Source organism: Microcebus murinus, chromosome 18 (genome assembly GCF_040939455.1).
Source record: "Microcebus murinus isolate Inina chromosome 18, M.murinus_Inina_mat1.0, whole genome shotgun sequence".
Classification (NCBI taxonomy): domain Eukaryota; kingdom Metazoa; phylum Chordata; class Mammalia; order Primates; family Cheirogaleidae; genus Microcebus; species Microcebus murinus.
The window spans coordinates 14,943,483-14,963,717 of record NC_134121.1 but is presented as its reverse complement, the minus strand read 5'-3'; the positions used below and the strand labels follow the sequence as shown (position 1 = coordinate 14,963,717).

The following is a 20,235-nucleotide window of genomic DNA, read 5'->3' as shown; positions in this document are numbered from 1 at the left end:
ATTGTATGTATATTTTTACTTCAGTAAAGTTCATTTAAAGAATAAAAACCAAATGTTTCTGTCTAAGTCAGGCAGTCCAGCAGAATCAACAGTGCATCCTAATATTTCCCACATGGTGGCACCCTTAGGGAAGTACGATAGAGCATTTGCACAGCTTTACTTGAGGGTACTTAGAGCCTTTGGCTAGGGTGCTTTCTGGACCTGAGGCTCCCAGCCTGGGCTCTGGCCACCCCAGACCTGGCTGAGGGCATCCATGACTATGGACATGCTTGGGAAGTTCACTGGGAAGAGCGCGGACTCTGGGGTCAGATTGACTCAGTGTGAGCATTCTGAGGGGGTCATGGTTTCTGTTTGGATGATAACTGTGTGATTTTGAGCAGATATCTTGCAGTGCCTCCCTTTCCTCATTTGTAAAATCATGGTAGTAATAACAGTTACCTCAAAAGATCACTGATATGATTCAATGATATGAGATAACATGTCATAGCATAATTAATCAATTACAACTATCTTCATAATGGGAGAAGAGCTATCAGACCATTTAATGTGAGCATAAACATTTCCTTGGTTAGTAAAGTTTCTCATCTTATAAACATATTCTTTAGGCCGGGCGTGGTGGCTCATGCCTTTAATCCTAGCATTCTGGGAGGCCCACGCGGCAAGATTGCTCAAGGTCAGGAGTTTGAGACCAGTCTGAGCAAGAGTGAGACCCTGTCTCTACTAAAAATAGAAAGAAACTAATTGGCCAACTAAAAATATATAGAAAAAATTAGCCGGGCATGGTGGCACGTGACTGTAGTCCCAGCTACTTGGGAGGCTGAGGCAGGAGGATCGCTTGAACCCAGGAGTTTGAGGTTGCTGTGAGCTAGGCTGATGCCATGGCACCCTAGCCTGGGCAACAGAGTGAGACTCTGTCTCAAAACAAAAACAAAAACATATTCTTTAAAACTTTACATCTTGGGCACTTCAATTCTCATTCTAAAAGACAAACAAATCTCCAGCAGTGTCAGTCTGGCACCAAGTTGTCAGGTATTCCTGTGCTGAATTTTCACTGTATCTGTCTGTCACAGCACCTCTGTGTCTGTCTCTGCCATGCCACCCGTCCCAATCTTCTGCTTCTCCATGGGGACCAGAGAGAACCTCCCAATTAAGGGGGTATAAAAGAATAGGTGTTTGAATGGGAAGATCCCCCCACCTCTTCTCTCCTCCCTCCTCTCCCTCTTCCATCCCCTGGCGCCTATAATCACCAGGCGGTCTGAGGCTAAGTGGTAGTTTTGCCCATGGTGGGGGGACTTGGAAACCACACCCCTCCCCCTGGGGCCCTCCTGGCCATTCCTAGCAACTCGGTCTCCTCCACCGTTGAGATGGGTCTGAAGGGGGCTTGGTGTTTCCCATGGTGTGGGTGCCGGAGACAGCGGGGGACTGAAAGAGGCACAGGTACGGGATGTTCTTACGGAAAGGGGGCTGTCAGGCAGATAGACAACTGCACTGGGGAGAAAGATAAATGCTCAAACCAGCAAAGGGAAAGAAAGGATCATCTTTCTCCCTGGGGGATGGGAGCTGGAATACTCAAGTCTTCACAGGACTGGCTAAGTACTTCATAGGGCCCAGTGCAAAATGAAAAAGTGGGGCCCCTTGCTAAAAATGTAAGAATTTCGAGATGGTGAAAGCAGAGCACTAGGTGGGGTGTGGTGGCTCATGCCTATAATCCTAGCACTCTGGGAGGCCGAGGCAGGAGGATTGCTTAGGTCAGGAGATGGAGACCAGACTCAGCAAGAACGAGACCTTGTCTCTACTAACAGTAGAGAAATTAGCCAGACAATGAAAAATAGAGAAAATTAGCCAGGCGTGGTGGCTTGCGCCTGTAGTCCCAGCTACTTGGGAGGTTGAGGCAGGAAAATCACATGAACCCAGGAGTTTGAGGTTGCTGGGAGCTAGGCTGACCCTTCTGAATAGGGGGGACTGTGTGCAACTGCACAGGTTGCCTGCCTGAGAGCCAACCCTCCTTGCTGGGCAACATCCCTTCTCCCTTTCCCTCTCCCTGCTGCTGCCACCAGCACTCCCACCACCCCAGGCGTCTTCCCTAGCTTCCTTCTTCCTCGGCTCTGAGTAGGGGGATGAGGGAGAATTGAACCCTAACCCACAACTTCCTTCTTCTTCCTTGGATCCCTCCCTTTTAGGCCTGGATCTTGCTGCCCCTCCAGATCCCAGCCCAGCTACAGCCCCCACTGTAGCTGAGGGGGGGTTACCCTTGGCAGACGCTGGTGCCTACTTCAGCAGGAAAGCCCGCCTTTCCTTCCGCCACCAGCTGCATGACATAGCATCGGCCAATGACTCCACGATGTGAAGGGGACAACCAAGGGCTGAAACTCCAAGAAGGCTTGGCAACCCTCCTTCCCCCATTTCTGTGATCCCAGTGTCTGGCTCCCCAAGTACCTTATAACTCTCTCATTAAATGCTTTCAGAGCTGCCAAGTGTTGTATGTGTGTGTGTGTGTGTGGGGGGAGTTGGGGAATAGATTGAGGGGGTGTAAGGTGCTAGTATTGGGTTATGGGGCTGAGATGGGAAGTGTTGCATGGGGTGGGAGTGGCAACACAGGAATGGTGAATACCAGGCAGCTGATCTAATGCAGAGCCCAGGTGTGGCTAGGAGGAAAGTAAGAGTTTGCTGAAGTCAAGCTTCAGGGTTGACTGCAGTGAGAAGAGTTTGGGGAGGCTGGGGCTAGGCAAGATGGCAGACGGGGTTAGGAAGCATATTCATTCAATAAATATCGAATGCCCACACCCTGCCAGGCATTGAGGATGTATCAGTGAACCAAGAAGAAAGAATTTTGTCTTTTCACTGAGTTTTATAGAAGGGGGAGGGAGATAATATAAAAGCAAACAAATAAGCATGATAATGTGAGATAGTAATAAGTGCTGCTCTGAAGAAAACTAAACAAGGTAATGTGAGAGTGGTACAGGGAAGGGTGACGTTGCTTTAATTTCAGGTGGTCAGGAAAGGCCTTTCTGATGAGGTGACATTTGAGCTGAGACCTGAATGATGAGTAGCCATGTGAAAGCCAGGGGATGGTGTCAGCATAGGTCCACCAGTTCTAAAAAATGTACTGCTCTGGTGCAGGATGTTCATACTGGGGGAGGCTGTGCATTTGTGGGGACAGGGGGACATATGGGAAATCTCTGTGCCTTCCACTAAATTTTGCTGTGAACCTAAAACTGCTCTAAAAAATAAAGTTAATTTAAAAAAAAATCATGGAAGAACAGCCCCAGTCTGAAAATATAGCAAGTGTAAGTGCAAAATCCCAAAGATTCTAGGAAATAGAAAAAAAAAAAAAAAAAACCAGTGACCAGAGTGTTAAGATTAGGGAAACTGTTAGGTCTTCTAACCTAGGCCATGATAGGGAGCAAAAATATTATTCTAGGTGGAATGGCAAGACATTGAAGAATGTTAAGCAGGGTAACATGGCCTCACACAAGGAACACTTTGGTTGCTGTATGGGAAAACGTATATAAAGGCAAATGTGCAAGCAGCAAGGCCATTGAGGAGGTTGCTGTCATCTTCCAAGCAAGATATGATGTTGGCTTGGATAAAGACAGTGGTATGGAGATGGTGAGAGGTAGATGGATTCTAAATATACCTTCAGAAAGTTTTTAGGACGTACTATCCTGATTGAATGTGGAGTACAAGGCAAAAGAGGAATCAAAGATGATGCCTTGCCAGGCGTGGTGGCTCACGCCTGTAATCCTAGCACTCTGGGAGGCCGAGGTGGGCGGATTGCTCGAGGTCAGGAGTTCGAAACCAGCCTGAGCAAGACCCTGTCTCTACTAAAAATAGAAAGAAATTAATTGACCAACTAAAAAATATATATATATATACAAAATATTAGCCAGGCATGGTGGTGCATGCCTGTAGTCCCAGCTACTTGGGAGGCTGAGGCAGGAGGATCACTTGAGCCAGGAGATTGAGGTTGCTGTGAGCTAGACTGACGCCATGGCACTCACTCTAGCCAGGGCAACAAAAGTGAGACTCTGTCTCAAAAAAAAAAAAAAAAAAAAAAAAAGATGATGCCTTGAGATAGGACTGAGGGAACAAGTTTTGGCACAAAAATAAAAAGTTCTGCTTATTTAAGTTGGAGGTACACATGTTTGGGGGCAGAGATCCTTTTCTGCTCTTCTTGATTTTTTTTTTTTTTTTTTTGAGACAGAGTCTCACTTTGTTGTCCAGGCTAGAGTGAGTGCCGTGGCGTCAGCCTAGCTCACAGCAACCTCAAACTCCTGGGCTTGAGTGATCCTTCTGCCTCAGCCTCCCGAGTAGCTGGGACTACAGGCATGCGCCACCATGCCCGGCTAATTTTTTATATACATATCAGTTGGCCAATTAATTTCTTTCTATTTATAGTAGAGACGGGGTCTCGCTCTTGCTCAGGCTGGTTTTGAACTCCTGACCTTGAGCAATCCGCCCGCCTCGGCCTCCCAAGAGCTAGGATTACAGGCGTGAGCCACAGCACCCGGCCTGCTCTTCTTGATTTAATCCAGGAGATTTAATCCAGGAGTTCTCTACCTCCTAAGGAAGCCTCTCTCCTACCCTCTGAAACCTCTAGGGTAGGATTATATTCTACAAGGTTTTCAAATGTGGCTCCCACAGTTCCCTGATCCATAGAGTGAAGAAAATAAAACCGGGGCTGAGACTGGATCATCATCAGTGAGTACCACTGAGCTCCTTTAGGTGCCTGGCTTGAGAGAAGACAACTTCAGAGGGGCCAGACAGCCTCCCATCCAAGGGGCTGAGGACTGACTTTCTTACTATTACATCCTCCATGGGAACGGCAGTTTACAGAGCTAGCCAAAAGCACTCCTAGTGGCTTCTCTCTGCCACCCAACATTCACCTTAATTCCATTTGCAGACAAGGCCCACCTTTCTCTCAAAAGCCAAGGAAGTCACACTGCTGCTCTGACCACAGATGAGGTGACAGAGGTTAAATGTGCAGAGAGAGGACCATGAGGCTGGGTTGGAGAAGAGTCCTTTAGTCACTCATGGTGACTGGCAAGAAGCAGGCTGAGGGGAGGTTCTTCTATATCAGTCATAATCCTGAGTTCCACCTTAGGCTTGAAAGGGAGAGATGTTGGTAGCCTCACATCAACCACATTCTGGTGGCTCAAGGAGCTGGATATGGCGGGAAAAGAAGTTTGTAGGAAGGTGGTCTGGAGAAGAGGTTTGAAAACCACCCACATAAAGGCTTAGTGAGGAATGAAGCATTCAAAAACTCCCTTCATCTCCTCTCCAACTTTCTCTGAGCTCAGTGTGCAATGGTCTGTATAGACAGGAGTGGGCCAAATAAATTCATGCTTGAGGTGAAGAAAAGAACTCTAAAGCACAGATTCTTTTTGACAAACTTTATTAAATCTTGTGTTGGTATGGGGTATCTCTTACTGCCTTCTACAATCCCGGGATTCAAGGGGGTGGTAAAGTGGCAATAGTGAATTTGGGTATCTGGTCTCCCAAAAGTACCTGCCGCTCTACCCCTGACTCTGCAATGGCTGCCAGGCGGATCACCCCTCCACTGGAGCCATCCCGCTCCATGGCCAAAGCGAGAGCTGTGGATAAAAGGAAAAAGGTGGATTCATAGTCAGATGCTAAGATCACTGGAAGGCCTGGCTTGGGGTGGGGGTGAGGAGGTGGGGTTTGAAGCTCAGCAGCCCAGAATCATACATTCTTACCATTGGCAGTGAATTGCAGACACTCTTCCTTGGTCATGCCTTCCCGGTAGGTAGCATCAACATAGCCATAGATATAGGAGCTCCCGGAGCCGCCAATGGCAAACGACTGCCGTACCATCATACCCCCCATGGGTACTGAATACACCTACCAGACAGAGAGAGAATAGTCATTTGTTGTACCTTCCCTCCAACACATGTATATTCATCTTTCTTTTTTATTTTGAGACAGAGTCTCACTTTGTTGCCAAGACTAGAGTGAGTGCCGTGGCGTCAGCCTAGCTCATAGCAACCTCAAATTCCTGGGCTCAAGCAATCCTCCTGCCTCAGCCTCTCGAGTAGCTGGGACTACAGGCATGCGCCACTATGCCCAGCTAATTTTTTCTATCTATATTAGTTGGCCCATTAATTTCTTTCTATTTATAGTAGAGACAGGGTCTCGCTCTTGCTCAGGCTGGTTTCGAACTCCTGAGCTCGAGCAATAGATCTGCCTCTGCCTCCCAGAGAGCTATGATTACAGGCGTGAGCCACCGCGCCTGGCCTATATTCACCTTTCCATTGTGGCACTGGTCTGGGGAGAGTTAGTAGTAAGAGTAAGTGATGTAGAGACTGGAAAGCGAAATAGAAAAAGGATGAGGAGAGAGGATGGAAGGCACGGTTCCAGTTCTTAGGCAGGGGGTAGGGGGAGGAGAAGAGGGTCTGACCTGCCCTCCTTCTTGAGGATCCCAGCCAGCAACAATAATTCCCGCCATCAGGTCTTCCCGGTATCGGTAACACATCTCTTTAAAGAGGCTGGCTGCTGTGTGCACCAGTGGAGGCTCATTCAGTTCAATGCTAGATGGTGAGAGGAGTCACAGAGAAAGAAGTGTCAGGACCTGGGAGACAGGCCATTTAGCTTCTCAGGTCCAATTGCCTTCAGATATGTGTTCCTCCCCTACCCCATAGCACCTGTGGAAGCCAAGCTGGTAAGTGACAGCATCAGCTACAGCTTGGGTATCAGCTGCTGAGCCTGAGCGGCAGCAGAAAATTCGATCATGAATAGGAGTCAGCTTGTCAGTCACTCGATTGGCGATGTATGACCTGCAGGATGGCAGAATAGTGATGGAAAGACCCCACCTGCCTCCCACCTCCATCCCATCACTATCCACTTCCTTAGGGCCTAGGGATAGGAATTCCAGTATTGCCTATTTGTTCTCATCCAAACTGAAACAGGCAGGATGGAGAACAGACAGACTTTTGCAAGGATTTCACCAAATGGTGAGCGGAACTAGAAGTAGAGTAGAAGCTGGGACAAATCTTTATCTCTAGAAAGAGAAGAAACATCCCTTCCCATAGTGGTCTGTGTTGGATAAGGGTGGGCCGGCAGGCAGGGAGGGAAAGGAAACCTGGGAAGACGTTCCACGATCAGTCCTGAGCTCACCCAGTGGTTGTTCTGGAGTCCGCCCCCAATACCACGCCCCCGTCAAATTGCACGGCCATGATAGTGGTCTGGGAAAAGGGAGAAAGGAGTGAGTTTGGGTCTTTCCACATTCTCCAGCATACACAAACCCCAAAGATCCCTCTACTCAGTTTCCAGAATACGAAATTCGTGCGCCGCCGACCCACTTTCAAATCTTATAGGGGCCTCAACACCCTCAGAATACCAGAATCCCAACCCTCAAATCCCAAAAGACTCATCCCGTCCTTAAGCCCAGGGGCTTCACTCGCCCCCCAGGCTTCCAGAATTCCACGTTTCAGGACACCCTCCCACTCCGAACGTACCACACCACCCCAGCATCCTCTGGACACCTCTCCGGGTCTCGAGCACAACACAGTCCACCTCCCCGCCATCACTCCCACCAAATCTCTCAACCCTACTCAGATTTTTATCGTTCCATCGCGTAAGGCTTTGAGCACATGTAATGAACTCCGACTCCTTCCTCACCCCCGTTGAGACTTCACGGTTTTCCCAGTCTGGAGTGATGGCCTCCGGCCCCCAGGCCGGTGCCGGCCCCACTCCCCGAGCTGCTACCAAGGCGGCCGCCATCTTCCTCCTCCGGTGCTGCCTCAAAGCAACTGTCGTAAAGCGCTCTGTCACTCTCTTTAGCTGCGCGCTGAGGTCTTGTTGGAGTGAAGCTACGCCGCGGTTGACGGCAGAAGGGAAAAGAAACAAGTACAGTACGGCGTAGGTACGGTTCTTTTGCGACAGTGAGCACTTGTCGGCAGTGTGGCAAGCAACAACAAAAAAGTCTGAAGAGAACATTCCTGTTGGCCTGCTCTGTACTGATTTTATTGGAGTTGCAGTTCAAAGGGCCCACAAGATAGACTTGAGGGTCTCTGAGTTAGAATGATTACACTATGTTTTCATTTCTGTTGGGTATATACGCTAGCAGTGGAATTGCTGCGTTCTGTGGTAACTGTTTAACATTTTGAGGCATCCACAAATGTTTTCCATGGCAGCAGCACCATTTTACATTCTCACCAGCCACATATGAGGGTTCTGATTTCTCCACATCCTCACCAACACTTGTAACTGTGCATCATTTTGATTATAGCCATTCTAGTGGGTGTGAAGTGGCATCTTAAGGTTTTGATTTGTATTTCCCTAATGATTAAGTGATGCTGAGCATATTTCTGTGTGCGAATTGCCACTTATATATATATTCTTTGGAACAATGTCTATTCAACTTCTTTTTAAATTAGGTATTATTTTATTTTCTAGAGAAGGAGGTCTCACTTTGTTGCCCAGGAGTGCAGTGGCATTCACAGGATGGATGATGACCATAGCGCACTACAGCCTCCAACTCCTGAGCTTAAGCCATTCTCCCTTGTAGCTGGTACTACAGGTGTGCGTCACTCTTTCTTGCCCAGCTCTCATTGTCTTTTTATTGAGTTGTAAGAGTTTTGTTTTTTGGTTTTTTTTTGTGACAAGTTTAGGTGGAGCAGTTAAATGTAAGAGTTCTTTTTATATTTGGGATGCTAGAAACTTATTAGTTATATGATTTGCAAATATTGCTCTCCCAATGGATTATCTTCACTTTTTTTATTGGTGTCCTTTGAAGTACAAATTTTTATTTATTATTTATTTATTTTATTATTATTATTATTATTTTTTGAGACAGAGTCTCACTTTGTTGCCCAGGCTAGAGTGAGTGCGGTGGCATCAGCCTAGCTCACAGCAAACTCAAACTCCTAGGCTCAAGCAATCCTCCTGCCTCAGCCCCCCGATTAGCTGGGACTACAGGCATGCACCACCATGCCCAGCTAATTTTTTCTATATATATTAGTTGGCCAATTAATTTGTTTCTATTTATAACAGAAACGGGGTCTCACTCTTGCTCAGGCTGGTTTCAAACTGCTGACCTCAAGCAATCCGCCCACCTCGGCCTCCCAGAGTGCTAGGATTACAGGCGTGAGCCACCGTGCCCGGCCAGATTTTTAATTTTGACGAAGTGCAATGTATCTGTTTTCCTTTGGCTATTTGTGCTATTGAAGTTCATATCCAAAAAACCATTGCCTTAATCCAAGACCAGAAAGATTTATACTTTTTTTTTAGAAGAGTTTTATAGTGTTACCTCTTACATTTGTAAGTCTCTTATCCATTTTTTTTTTTTTTTTTTTTTTTTTTTTTGAGACAGAGTCTCACTTTGTTGCCCAGGCTAGAGTGAGTGCCATGGCGTCAGCCTGGCTCACAGCAACCTCAATCTCCGGGGCTCAGCGATCCTACTGCCTCAGCCTCCCGAGTAGCTGGGACTACAGGCATGCGCCACCATGCCCAGCTAATTTTTTGTATATATATTTTTAGTTGGTCAATTAATTTATTTCTATTTTTGGTAGAGACGGGGTCTCGCTCAGGCTGGTTTCGAACTCCTGACCTTCAGCAATCCGCCCGCCTCGGCCTCCCAAAGTGCTAGGATTACAGGCGTGAGCCACCACGCCCGGCCTCTCTTATCCATTTTGAGTTAATTTTTATGTGTGATGTGAATGAGTCCAAATTCATTCTTTTGCATGTGCATAGCCATTTGTTCCAGTACCATTTATTGAAAAGACTATTCTCCCCCCATTGAATGATCTTGGCAGCCTTGTCAAAAATCAGTTGGCCACATATATATGGGTTTATTTCTGTAATTTGTTTTATTCCAATAATCTATATATCTATCCTTATGCTAGCATCACACTGTCTTGCTTACTGTAGCATTTTGTATGTTTTAAAAATGAGGTGGCCAAGCGTGGTGGCCTACACCTGTAATCCTAGCACTCTGGGATGCCAAGGCGGGAGGATTGCTCAAGGTCAGGAGTTCGAGACCAGCCTGAGCAAGAGCGAGACCTCCTCACAACTAAAAAAATAGAAAGAAATTAGCCAAACAACTAAAAATTAAAAAAAAAAATAGCCAAGCATGGTGGCACATGCCTGTAGTCTCAGCTACTCAGGAGGCTGAGGCAGGAGGATCGCTTGAGCCCAGGAGTTTAAGGTTGCTGTGAGCTAGGCTGACACCACCGTACTCTAGCCCTGGGTGACAGAGTGAGACTCTATCTAAAAATAAAAAAATAAATAAAATAAAGTGTACAATTCAGTGTCATTTAGTATATTTACAATGTTGTGCAATCATAACCACTGTCTAGTTACTTTTCTTTTCCTTTTTTTTTGAGACAGAGTCTGGCTTTCTTGCCCAGGCTAGAGTGAGTGCTGTGCCGTCAGCCTAGCTCACAGCAACCGGCAACCTCAAACTCCTGGGCTCAAGCAATCCTGCTGCCTCAGCCTCCTGAGTAGCTGGGACTACAGTCATGTGCCACCATGCCCGGCTAATTTTTTCCATATATATTAAATGGCCGATTAATTTCTTTCTATTTATAGTAGAGACAGAGTCTTAATCTTGCTCAGGCTGGTTTTGAACTCCTGACCTCAAGCAATCCACCTGTCTTGGCATTGCGGAATGCTAGGATTACAGGTGTGAACCACTGCACCTGGCCTACTTTCTTTTTTTTTTTTTGAGACAGAGTTTCATTTCACTTTGTTGCCCGGGCTAGAGTGCTGTGGTATCAGCCTAGCTCACAGCAACCTCAAACTCCTGGGCTCAAGTAATCCTACTGCCTCAGCTTCCCAAGTAGCTGGGACTACAGGCATGTGCCAGTATGCCCGGTTAATTTTTTCTATACATATTAGTTGGCCGATTAATTTCTTTCTATTTATAGTAGAGATGGGGTCTCGCTCTTGCTCAGGCTGGTTTCAGACTCCTGACCTTGAGTAATCCTTCCCACCTCGGCCTCCCAGTGTCTAGTTTCTGAAAGTAATAATTTCTAAAATCAGGAAGTGTGAATCTTCCAACTTTGTTCTTCCTTTTCAAGATTGTTTTGGCTATTCTGGGTCCCTTGCATCTCCCTATAAATTTTAGGATTAGCAACTCATGAACATGTGATATTTTTCCATTTATTTAGGTCTTCTTTATATTTTTTCTATATATATTTTTAGTTGACCAATTAATTTCTTTCTATTTTTAGTAGAGATAGGATCTTGCTTTTGCTCAGGCTGGTCTTGAACTCCTGACCTCAAGTGATCCTTCCGCCTGGGCCTTCCAGAGTGCTAGGATTATATGTGTGAGCCACCGCGTCCGGCCAAGCCCAGGAGTTTGAGTTTGCTGTGAGCTAGGCTGATGCCATGGCACTCTAGCCCAGGCAACAGAGTGAGACTTTGTCTCAAAAAAAAAAAAAAAAAAAAAGAAGGGGCCTTGCTTTGTTGTCCAAGGTGAAGTGCAGTTTAGTGGCCCGATGATAGTTCACTGCAGCCTTAAACTCCTGAGCTCAAGTGATCCTGCTGCCTCAGCCTCCCAAGTAGCTGGGTCTACAGGCATGTGCCACCATGCCCAGCTCATTTTTTAGTAGAGATAAGGTCTCATTATATTGCTCAGGCTGGTCTTGAACTCCTGGCCCCAAGTGATCCTCCAACCTTGGCCTACCAAAGTGCTGGGATTACAGACATAAACTACCATGCCTGGCCAGCTGTGGGTTTTTCATAGATACCCTTTATCAGGTTGAGGAAGTTCTCTTTTATTCCTAGTTTGTTTATTGTTTTTATTAAGAATGAATTTTGGATTTTGTCATATATTTTCCTGAGTTTATTGAGATGATAGTGTTTTTTTCTTTTATTCTATGAATATGATGTATTACATTGCTTTTCATATGTTCAACCAATTTAGTATTCCTGACATAAATCCTACTTGGTCATGGTACACAGTCCTTTTTATATACAATTTGCTAATATTTTTTGAGGATTTTTTGCATCTATCTTCATAAAATATATTGGTCTTTTTGTTTGTTTCTCATGAGATCTTTGGCATTGGTATCATGGTAATACTGGCCTGATAGAATGAGTTAGGAGGTATTACCTCCTCTTCTGTTTTTGCAAGAGTTTATAAAGGATCTCATTCATTCTTTAAATATTTGGTAAAATTCATCAGTGATGTCATCTTGTCCTTGGCTTTTTTTGTATGGGAAGTTTTTCTTTAAATATTAACTCAAGCTCTTCCTTTGTTATAGCTCTAGTCAGATTTTCTAATGATTCTTTTTTTTTTTTTTTTTTTTGTTCTGGTCAAGTGGAACAGTGGGAGTGGAGAAGGAACAAAGGATGTAACTGGTTGTGATCAATTAGTTGTAAACACTAATTATTCTTAAATCAATTTCTTTTTGAAATTTCAATAGAGTTTTATTTTGAAAGCAAATAATCAATTTTGCTAGTTTATGTCTTTCTAGGAATTTGTCCATTTTATCTAAGTTATCATATTTGTTGGCCTACAATTGTTTATAATGTTTATTATAATCCTTTTATTTCTGTAAGGTCAGTAGTAATGTCCCCTTTTTTCTTGTCTTTTCTTTCTTTTTGAGACACAGTCTTGCTCTGTTGCCTGTGCTAGAGTGCAGTGGCATCATCAAAGCTCACTGCAACCTCAAACCCCTAAGCTCAAGTGATTCTCCTGCCTCAGCCTCCAGAGTAGCTGGGACTACATGCACATGCCACCACACTGGGCTAATTTTTAAATTTTTTGTAGAGATGGGGTCTGGCTATGTTGTCCAGGCTAGTCTCAAACTCATGGGCTCAAGCAATCCTCCTGCCTTGGCCTCCCAAAATGCTAGGATTATAGACATGAGCTACTACACCCAGTCCCCTCTTTCTTTCTTGATTTTATTTATTTGAATCTTCTCTTTTTTCCCTTAGTCTGTCTAGCTAAAGCTTGTCAATTTTGTTGATCTTTTCAAAGAATCAACTTTTGGTTTCATCGATTTTTCTCTATTGTTTTTCTATTCTCTGTGTGGTTTATCTCTAATCTTTATTAATTTCCTTTCTTCTCTTTTCTTTAGTTTAGTTGCTCTTCTTTTTGTAGCTTAAGGAGGGAAGCCATTTGTGTATTTGAGGGAAAACCATTCTGGACAGAGGAATGGCAAGTGTAAATATCCTGAGGCAGGAGCATGTCTGGCATGCTCAGTGATTACTGAGAAGGTCAATTTGGCTAGAGCAGATAATGTAGGATCCTTACAAAGCATTCTCACTAAAAAATATGATCCATACAATCTGCTTAAACTTTAAAAAAATTTAGTCTGAGTGCAATAAGAAGTCATTGGAAGATTTTTTTTTTTTTTTTTTGAGACAGAGTCTCACTCTGTTGCCCAGGCTAGAGTGCCATAGCGTCAGCCTAGCTCAGAGCAACCTCAAACTCCTGGGCTCAAGCGATCCTCCTGCCTCAGGCTCCCAAGTAGCTGGGACTACAGGCATGCGCCACCATGCCAGGCTAATTTTTTCTATATATATTAGTTGGGCAATAAATTTGTTTCTATTTTTAGTAGAGACAGGGGTCTCACTCTTGCTCAGGCTGGTTTCGAACTCCTGACCTTGAGTGATTCACCCGCCTCGGCCTCCTAGAGTGCTAGGATTACAAGCGTGCTAGGATTACAAGCGTGGCCCATTTGAAGATTTTGAGCAGGGAAATGACATGATATCACATACACTTTAAAGGTTCATTTTGACTGCTTTATTGAAAATACATTATGGGGAGGGAGGGGGGCATGGGCAATATAAGTAACCTTAACACTTGTACCCCCATAATACGCTAAAAAAATACATTATATGAAGGGAAGGAATGGGCAGAGAGACAATTAGGAAGCTATTACAATAGTCTAGCTGATATATTAGGTGGGCTTGGACAAGGCTAAGAGGAGTGGAGAAAGTGGGAAATGGTTAGGTTTTCAGAGATTGAATGTCAGTGTGATAAAAGAGAAACAGAAGAGTCAAGATGAAAAAGTTTTTGTTCTAAGGACGTGGAAGAATGGAGTTGTCATTTACGGAGCCAGCAAAGACAACGGAAGTGAGCTCTTTGGGGGTAGGAGGTATTAGAAACTTAGCTTTGAACATGTTACGCTTGCTATGTCTAGTTGGCATCCAAGTGGAACTGCTGACTAGGCAGTTGTATATGTAGGATTCTGGAATCCAGGAGAAAGTGGATTGGAGTTATGATTTGGGAATTATCAGTGTATGAAATGGTCAAGCTCTTTCATGTTCATTATTGTTATGGGAGTGGCCAAGGGATCATTAAATAAACATACTCTATCTGAGCACCTGCTCGGTGTGAGGCATGACGCATAGGTTTTAGGGTTGGGTAATTTAAGGGAGAGGTTGCCATTTATTAATATTTACAGAAACAGGGGACAGAGGAGGTGGTGCAGTTCTGGGGGGAAGTTGGCAGGATCTATGTTGCACATGTTGCATTTGCAGTGTCTGCAAGTGTCCAGGAAAGAGTTGACTGTGTAGGGGTGGAGCTCAGGGGACAGGTCTGGGCTGGAGACTTGGGAGTGGCTGAGATAGGCCAGGGGTAGCATGAGTCTCTCGGCAGCTGGGAACAGGGATGACACATCTTCCCATATTCGTTTTATTTCCCTTAAGCGCCTGCTGTCATCACACAAAACGCTCTTAAGTCGACAGCTGCCAAATAACACTTTTTATTCCTCACAGCTCCTCCCATCTTTCTGAGACTGAGGACAGAGGGAGGAACTCAAGATCATGCCCCGCCGGGGGCGGGCCTCAGCCGTGGTGGCGTCACTAGAGAGGCGGGATATCTAGGCCGCCAGCCTGGAGCCTGGGCGTCGCTGGCCCTGCCCCTGGGCGCTCCCTTCCCGGCCGGTCCCCTGCAGCCGTCCTCCTCAGGCCAGCTGCAGCAGGCCGAGCTCGGCCAGCATGCCTTGGGTGCGGTTGTAGACATCCTCCAGGGTGCCGGCGGCCTGGGCCAGCGCGGTCCGCGCCTCCGCCTCCGTGGTTCCTGGACACGACAGCTCGAGCAGGCGGCCGCGACCCGGGAAGGCGAGGAAGGCGAGGCGGGCAGCATGACGGATGAGCCAGGGGTGGTGCGGGGCCAGGGCCGTGCGGTAGGCGTCGCTGCACTGCGCGCCGGCGTCCGGGCCTCCGAGCGCCCCGGTCGCCACCCGGTGGAGGCAGAGCTGGGACCAGCGCAGCGCGCGGTGCAGCAAGAGCAGCGTGCGTGAGCCCGAGGGCCGGGCCGAGTCCCGGGGGACGGCCCCGGGCCGCCGCAGCAGGCCGGCCCGCCGCTCCCACGCCACCATGGCCGCCAACGAAGTGTAGTGCTCTGCGTCTGGGCCGCGCAGCCGAGCCTCGAGGGCCGTCACCTTGGTGGAGGCCTCGCTTGTGGCGAAGGTGAAGATGGAGCCCAAGGGAGTTAGGAGCCTGTGTGTTTGGTGGTGGGATGGGAGAGACCATTTGGGAGAGGCCGACGGAACCACAAGGAGGAGGGGACTGGCTTGCGGGAGGGAGACCACTCACTTGACTAGTTCCCTCCATCCTGCCAAGTACTGCGACAACTCCACATCCCCTGCGGGGTTCAGACTGGCTCGGAATGGCCTCATCATGCGGCCCAGCATCCCCTGAGGTTCCAGACAGGAAGGCTCTTTCCACCGTTGGGGCACCTGGGCTCCCAACTCTTGCTGGCCCTGGGGGGTAGACAGGAGAGGAAGGGGGCGGGGAGCAGAGCCTCTAGGCTGCCGGACCTACTAGCTAGCAGCATAGTCGGACTCTGAAGAAATTGTTCCTAAGGTCTAGTTGGTGTCCTTCCTGCGGTACCCTCAGCTTCGGATGGGAGAGGGAAGAGGAGGGGGAGTACCGCCCTTCCCCAGATGCTCAGCCTGGCTCCACGTCCCCCCTTTCAGGGTTCCATCTGAAGCTCCCACGCCTAGCCTTGCCCTGAACGTACCTGGAAAGGTGGCGGTCCCTCGGGAATGCAGGCTTGTGCCCAGGATCCGCAGCCCAAGAGGGCGCCTGAGGAGAGGCGGATCATTGAGCACCTGAGAAGCAGGGCTTGGACTACTGAGTTCCTCCGGGGAGCAGCTGAGGGAAGGGGACACTCACCCAGGATCCGAGCACTGAGATAAAGAAGCAGCAGCAGGAAGATAGTGATAGGAACTGAGTGGCGGAAACAGTGCTGCCGGGCCAGGGGACGCCCGGCGACCCCCATGGCTGCGGCTGGGACCACCAGCCCCTGGCCAGTCTGGGTCCCTCTGTCTCCAGGAGGGGAGAGAAGCCTGTGGTGCCCTGAGGCTCAAAGGGTTAATAATTAACCTCCTGGGGCCCCCCCTTCCCTGTGCCCTTTGCCCTAGAGGGCAGCTACCCTGCGTGTGAGGGACCAGATTAAGGGAATTTGGGGGATTCTGTGGTGGCAATGACAGGTCTCTGTATTTCCCTTCCCTGTAGAGCCGGCTATAGTAAGGGCAGCTTGGGTATTGGGAAGAGAGGCAGGGATCAGAACCAGCTCCCTTAACTGAGCAATGGTGTGGGCCCTAAGTTAACTCTGGCCTTGAGTTCCCCCCCATTGTAAACTGAAGATAATAATAGGTGCTTTGCAAGCCTGGAATGAGGATTAAATGACAATGTATGTGAAAACACTGTGAATGAAAAGGCTGACCACAATTGCCCTATAAATCTTACTTATTAAACTTCAAGCACTGGGGGACCTCCAGGATCCAGGGAACACCCACTTCCAAATTCCCATATCCCTGGGGTGCTTTGTCTTGATTTGGATACATGACCTCTCAATCATCTACTTTAGGCTTTATCCTTTTACATTTTTGTGGTTTAATTTTTTAAACTCCAGATTGGCTCCTCAATCATTCATTATTATACCAACCTATAACTACTGCCACAAGCCAGGCCCTGTACTACACCTCAAGAATACAGAAGTGCCTTCAGCCAGGCATGGTGACTCATGTCTGTAATCCTACCACTTTGAGAGGCTGACCTGGAGGATCACTTGAGCCCGGGAGTTTGAGGTTGCAGTGCACCACACTCTAACCAGGGTGACAAAGTGAGACACTGTCTCAAAAAAAAAAAAAAAAAAAAAATGCCTTCACAGAGCTCAAGGTCCATTGGGAGAGAATTTATCATCTGTCTTCCCTCCTGGAATGTGAGGTCTCATGAAGACACTGGCCTTGTCTTTCTTGGTTCCTTACAGCACTTAGAATATTGCTTAAGCCAAAACACATTATTGATAAATAAACATGTACTGAATGTATTGAATCAAAGGAATGTGTATGAGGGGCAGGTAAATCAAAGGTGGTGGCCCTGTCAATTTTAGCCAGTTTTTTTTGGTTTTTTTGTTTTGCAAATTAGGAGTCCACCTAGTGGTCATGCGGGGAAGGCATTCTGGGAAAAGATACAAGGGTACAGAAAGCAATGGAAGAAACAGCATCATCTGGGGTTTTTTTTGAGACAGAGTCTCACTCTGTTGCCTGGGCTAGAGTGCCATGGTGTCAGCCTAGCTCACAGCAACCTCAAACTCATGGGCTCAAGCAATCCTGCCTCAGTCTCATGAGTAGCTGGGACTATAGGCATGTGCCACCATGTCCAACTAATTTTTTTTTTTATTTTTTTATTTTTTTTGAGACAGTCTCACTTTGTTGCCCAGGCTAGAGTAAGTGCCGTGGCATCAGCCTAGCTCACAGCAACCTCAAATTTCTGGGCTCAAACAATCCTGCCTCAGCCTCCCAAGTAGCTGGGACTACAGGCATACGCCACCATGCCCGCCTAATTTTTTCTATATATATTAGTTGGCCAATTAATTTATTTCTATTTGTAGTAGAGATGGGGTCTCACTCTTGCTCAGGCTGGTTTTGAAATCCTGACCTAGAGGGATCCTCCCGCCTCAGCCTCCCAGAGTGCTAGGTGGCTAATTATATATATATATATATATATATATATATATATATATATATATCTTAGTTGTCCAGCTAGTTTCTTTCTATATTTTTAGTAGAGACAGGGTCTCGTATTTGCTCAGGGTGGTCTCGAACTCCTGAGCTCAAACCACCTGAGCTCATCCACCTGCTTCGGCATTCCAGAGTGCTAGGATTACAGGCGTCAGCCATCACACCCAGTCAGCATTATCTGTCTTTTTTTTTTTTTTTTGAGACAGAGTCTTACTTTGTTGCCCAGGCTAGAGTGAGTGCCGTGGCATCAGCCTAGCTCACAGCAACCTCAAACTCCTGGGCTCAAGCAATCCTGCTGCCTCAGCCTCCTGAGTAGCTGGGATTACAGGTATGTGCCACCATGCCCGCCTAATTTTTTCTCTATATATTAGTTGGCCAATTAATTTCTTGTTTTATTTATAGTAGAGACAGGGTTTCACTCTTGCTCAGGCTGGTTTCAAACTCCTGACCTCGAGCAATCAGCCTGCCTCGGCCTCCCAGAGTTCCAGGATTACAGGCGTGAGCCACCGCGCCTGGCCAGCATTATCTGTTCTTAAGAATTCTTAGTCCCCTGTCCCTGAACTTCTTAGAATTGTTTCTTTCTCTCTGTGCAAATTTTCTTCTGGGGGTGGGAAGACCCTCCAGATTCTCTAGGAGTCAGGGCCCCAATCTCTATGAAGACCCTTCTCAGCTCCTACAGTTCATGGATTCAGGCCCTATTCCCACTCTGATGCCTCTTTACATACTGGAGGTCCCTTGCTTCTGACCAGTCCTGTCCCTGGAGGGGATCCCGTGAGATCACTTCTATTCCTAGTCCTGGTCTCTGCTCCCAGAGCTGGAATGTTTCCAGGCTTGTTGGCTGTAACCTCGGGCAAGTCGCTTGTCATTTCTGAGCCCCCAGTTCCCTCAACTACAAAATAGGAAGGGTGATTCTCACCTCCTAAAATTGTGCGGATTAAATAAAACACGGCTGTGAAGCGCTAACCACAATTCGTGGCTATAGTAAACCTCAGTAGGTGAAAGTTATTTGAATTCACCTGCCTTCACTGCCCCTCCTCCCCTAGCACTTGGAGCCTAGGCCTCCTCGAGCAGGAAGTGGAGTCTGCGGGGTTCCAGCGGCGGATTAGTTTTGGGTGTCACTTAATCCGAGAGGTCCTTCCGCAATCGGAGCCCTCGTAGGAGCCGAACTGATATACACCTGCTTAACAGGCCTGGTTCCCAGCCGCTGAAGGATGGAGCGGGGCGCGGGAGCCAAGCTGCTGCTGCTGCTGTGGGCGACTTGCAGCAGATTTGCACAGCCAGATGGCCCAAGCGGTTATACGTCAGTAATCGAGGTGACCAACGGGGGTCCCTGGGGAGAATGGGCCTGGCCTGAGATGTGTCCTGTCGGATTCTTCGCCAGCGGCTTTTCGATCAAGGTGGGGGCTCAGGCCTAGGGCCTGGAGGGGGCAGAGGTGCGCGGCCCCCCCAACCCAAGGATGGCAGTCCCCTGACTCCTCCTCACCACCCAGGTGGAGCCCCCCCAAGGCATCCCTGGCGACGACACAGCTCTGAACGGGATCCGGCTGCACTGCGCGCGCGGGAATGCCCAGCGCAACACGCATGTGGTGGAGTCCCAGTCTGGAAGGTGGGGACCAGGGGTCAAGGATCCCCTAGGGTGACGGTGTGTCCTTTATCCCCTGTCACACGCCCCCCCTCCTGGCAGGCAGGCTCTTCCAGAGCTACAGGGCAGTTTAGACCTGGGTTTGGGGGACGGGTGTGAATGGAAGACCTCTCCCCCCCGCACGCCCCCAGCATCTGGTGGCCAGATCCAACCCTCGGGGTCTTGTAGCACCTGGCTTGGAAAGTCCCAAGGGCCGGATCGGTCTGGCGGTGGGTGGGGGGCGCCCACAAATCGATCTATCGCGTCTTCCTTTTTCTTGCAGGTGGGGCACGTGGAGTGAGCCGCTGTGGTGTCCCGGCGGCGGCTTCCTAGTGGCCTTCTCGCTTCGCGTGGAGATACCCGCGACCCCCGGGGACAACACAGCAGCGAACAACGTGCGCTTCCGCTGCTCAGACGGCACGGAGCTGGAGGGGCCTGGGCTGAACTGGGGAGAGTTTGGAGACTGGAGCGACGCCTGCCCGAAAGGCTCATGCGGCCTGCAGACCAAGATCGAGTCCCCTAGAGGCCTCCGCGATGACACAGCGCTGAACGACGTGCGCTTGTTCTGCTGCCACAGTTGACTCCGCCGGCCGCCGCCGCCCTCTCCCCTGCCCAGAGGCTAGTCCCGCGTCCCACGTCCCGCTATTAAAGCTCCTCGGTCTTGGC

General features: G+C 48.1%; 4 protein-coding genes across 9 annotated transcripts; 2 read left to right on the top strand and 2 right to left on the bottom strand.

Moving 5' to 3' along the window:
• Positions 1-1,355: 1,355 nt before the first annotated feature.
• C18H17orf114 (chromosome 18 C17orf114 homolog) lies at positions 1,356-2,474 on the top strand. The gene is made up of 2 exons (XM_075993932.1): positions 1,356-1,437; positions 2,181-2,474. The coding sequence occupies exons 1-2, from the start codon at positions 1,365-1,367 to the stop codon at positions 2,345-2,347; spliced, it is 240 nt and encodes a 79-aa protein (XP_075850047.1). The 5' UTR covers positions 1,356-1,364; the 3' UTR covers positions 2,348-2,474.
• A 2,904-nt stretch (positions 2,475-5,378) lies between these two features.
• Positions 5,379-7,802, bottom strand: PSMB6 (proteasome 20S subunit beta 6). 2 transcript variants are annotated; one of them, XM_075994195.1, is made up of 6 exons: positions 7,639-7,802; positions 7,135-7,202; positions 6,663-6,794; positions 6,419-6,548; positions 5,718-5,862; positions 5,379-5,614 (listed from the first exon to the last, which is right to left on the bottom strand). In XM_075994195.1, the coding sequence occupies exons 1-6, from the start codon at positions 7,738-7,740 to the stop codon at positions 5,550-5,552; spliced, it is 642 nt and encodes a 213-aa protein (XP_075850310.1). In that variant the 5' UTR covers positions 7,741-7,802; the 3' UTR covers positions 5,379-5,549. The 2 variants fall into 2 exon arrangements, with proteins under 2 accessions (XP_075850310.1, XP_075850309.1); XM_075994194.1 differs by having other exon boundaries at positions 5,379-5,594; positions 7,639-7,800.
• A 6,860-nt stretch (positions 7,803-14,662) lies between these two features.
• Positions 14,663-16,278, bottom strand: GLTPD2 (glycolipid transfer protein domain containing 2). 4 transcript variants are annotated; one of them, XM_020281222.2, is made up of 4 exons: positions 16,096-16,278; positions 15,941-16,005; positions 15,514-15,680; positions 14,663-15,417 (listed from the first exon to the last, which is right to left on the bottom strand). In XM_020281222.2, exons 1-4 carry the CDS (start codon positions 16,199-16,201, stop codon positions 14,880-14,882), a joined length of 876 nt encoding a protein of 291 aa, XP_020136811.2. In that variant the 5' UTR covers positions 16,202-16,278; the 3' UTR covers positions 14,663-14,879. The 4 variants fall into 4 exon arrangements, with proteins under 4 accessions (XP_020136811.2, XP_075850306.1, XP_075850304.1 ...); XM_075994191.1 differs by having other exon boundaries at positions 15,514-15,614; XM_075994189.1 differs by having other exon boundaries at positions 15,941-16,278.
• Positions 15,257-20,235, top strand: VMO1 (vitelline membrane outer layer 1 homolog). Of its 2 annotated transcripts, XM_075994193.1 has the most exons (5): positions 15,279-15,387; positions 18,155-18,276; positions 19,137-19,345; positions 19,439-19,554; positions 19,853-20,235. In XM_075994193.1, exons 3-5 carry the CDS (start codon positions 19,160-19,162, stop codon positions 20,148-20,150), a joined length of 600 nt encoding a protein of 199 aa, XP_075850308.1. In that variant the 5' UTR covers positions 15,279-15,387; positions 18,155-18,276; positions 19,137-19,159; the 3' UTR covers positions 20,151-20,235. The 2 variants fall into 2 exon arrangements, with proteins under 2 accessions (XP_012634880.2, XP_075850308.1); XM_012779426.3 differs by lacking the exon at positions 18,155-18,276 and having other exon boundaries at positions 15,257-15,387.

Excerpts from the sequence above, each read along its gene's own strand:
- VMO1 (XM_012779426.3), top strand. The coding sequence starts at position 19,160 with ATGGAGCGGGGCGCGGGAGCCAAGCTGCTGCTGCTGCTGTGGGCGACT. Across the intron at positions 19,346-19,438 it reads CCAGCGGCTTTTCGATCAAG|GTGGAGCCCCCCCAAGGCAT; the intron begins GTGGGGGCTCAG and ends CTCACCACCCAG. Across the intron at positions 19,555-19,852 it reads GTGGAGTCCCAGTCTGGAAG|GTGGGGCACGTGGAGTGAGC; the intron begins GTGGGGACCAGG and ends TTTTTCTTGCAG.
- GLTPD2 (XM_075994189.1), bottom strand. The coding sequence starts at position 16,201 with ATGGGGGTCGCCGGGCGTCCCCTGGCCCGGCAGCACTGTTTCCGCCAC. Across the intron at positions 15,681-15,940 it reads AGGGACCGCCACCTTTCCAG|GGCCAGCAAGAGTTGGGAGC; the intron begins GTACGTTCAGGG and ends TCTACCCCCCAG. Across the intron at positions 15,418-15,513 it reads GGATGGAGGGAACTAGTCAA|GCTCCTAACTCCCTTGGGCT; the intron begins GTGAGTGGTCTC and ends CCAAACACACAG.
- PSMB6 (XM_075994194.1), bottom strand. The coding sequence starts at position 7,740 with ATGGCGGCCGCCTTGGTAGCAGCTCGGGGAGTGGGGCCGGCACCGGCC. Across the intron at positions 7,203-7,638 it reads ACCGTGAAGTCTCAACGGGG|ACCACTATCATGGCCGTGCA; the intron begins GTGAGGAAGGAG and ends CCCTTTTCCCAG. Across the intron at positions 5,595-5,717 it reads TCTGCAATTCACTGCCAATG|CTCTCGCTTTGGCCATGGAG; the intron begins GTAAGAATGTAT and ends TTTTATCCACAG.
- C18H17orf114 (XM_075993932.1), top strand. The coding sequence starts at position 1,365 with ATGGGTCTGAAGGGGGCTTGGTGTTTCCCATGGTGTGGGTGCCGGAGA. Across the intron at positions 1,438-2,180 it reads GGGGACTGAAAGAGGCACAG|GCCTGGATCTTGCTGCCCCT; the intron begins GTACGGGATGTT and ends CCTCCCTTTTAG.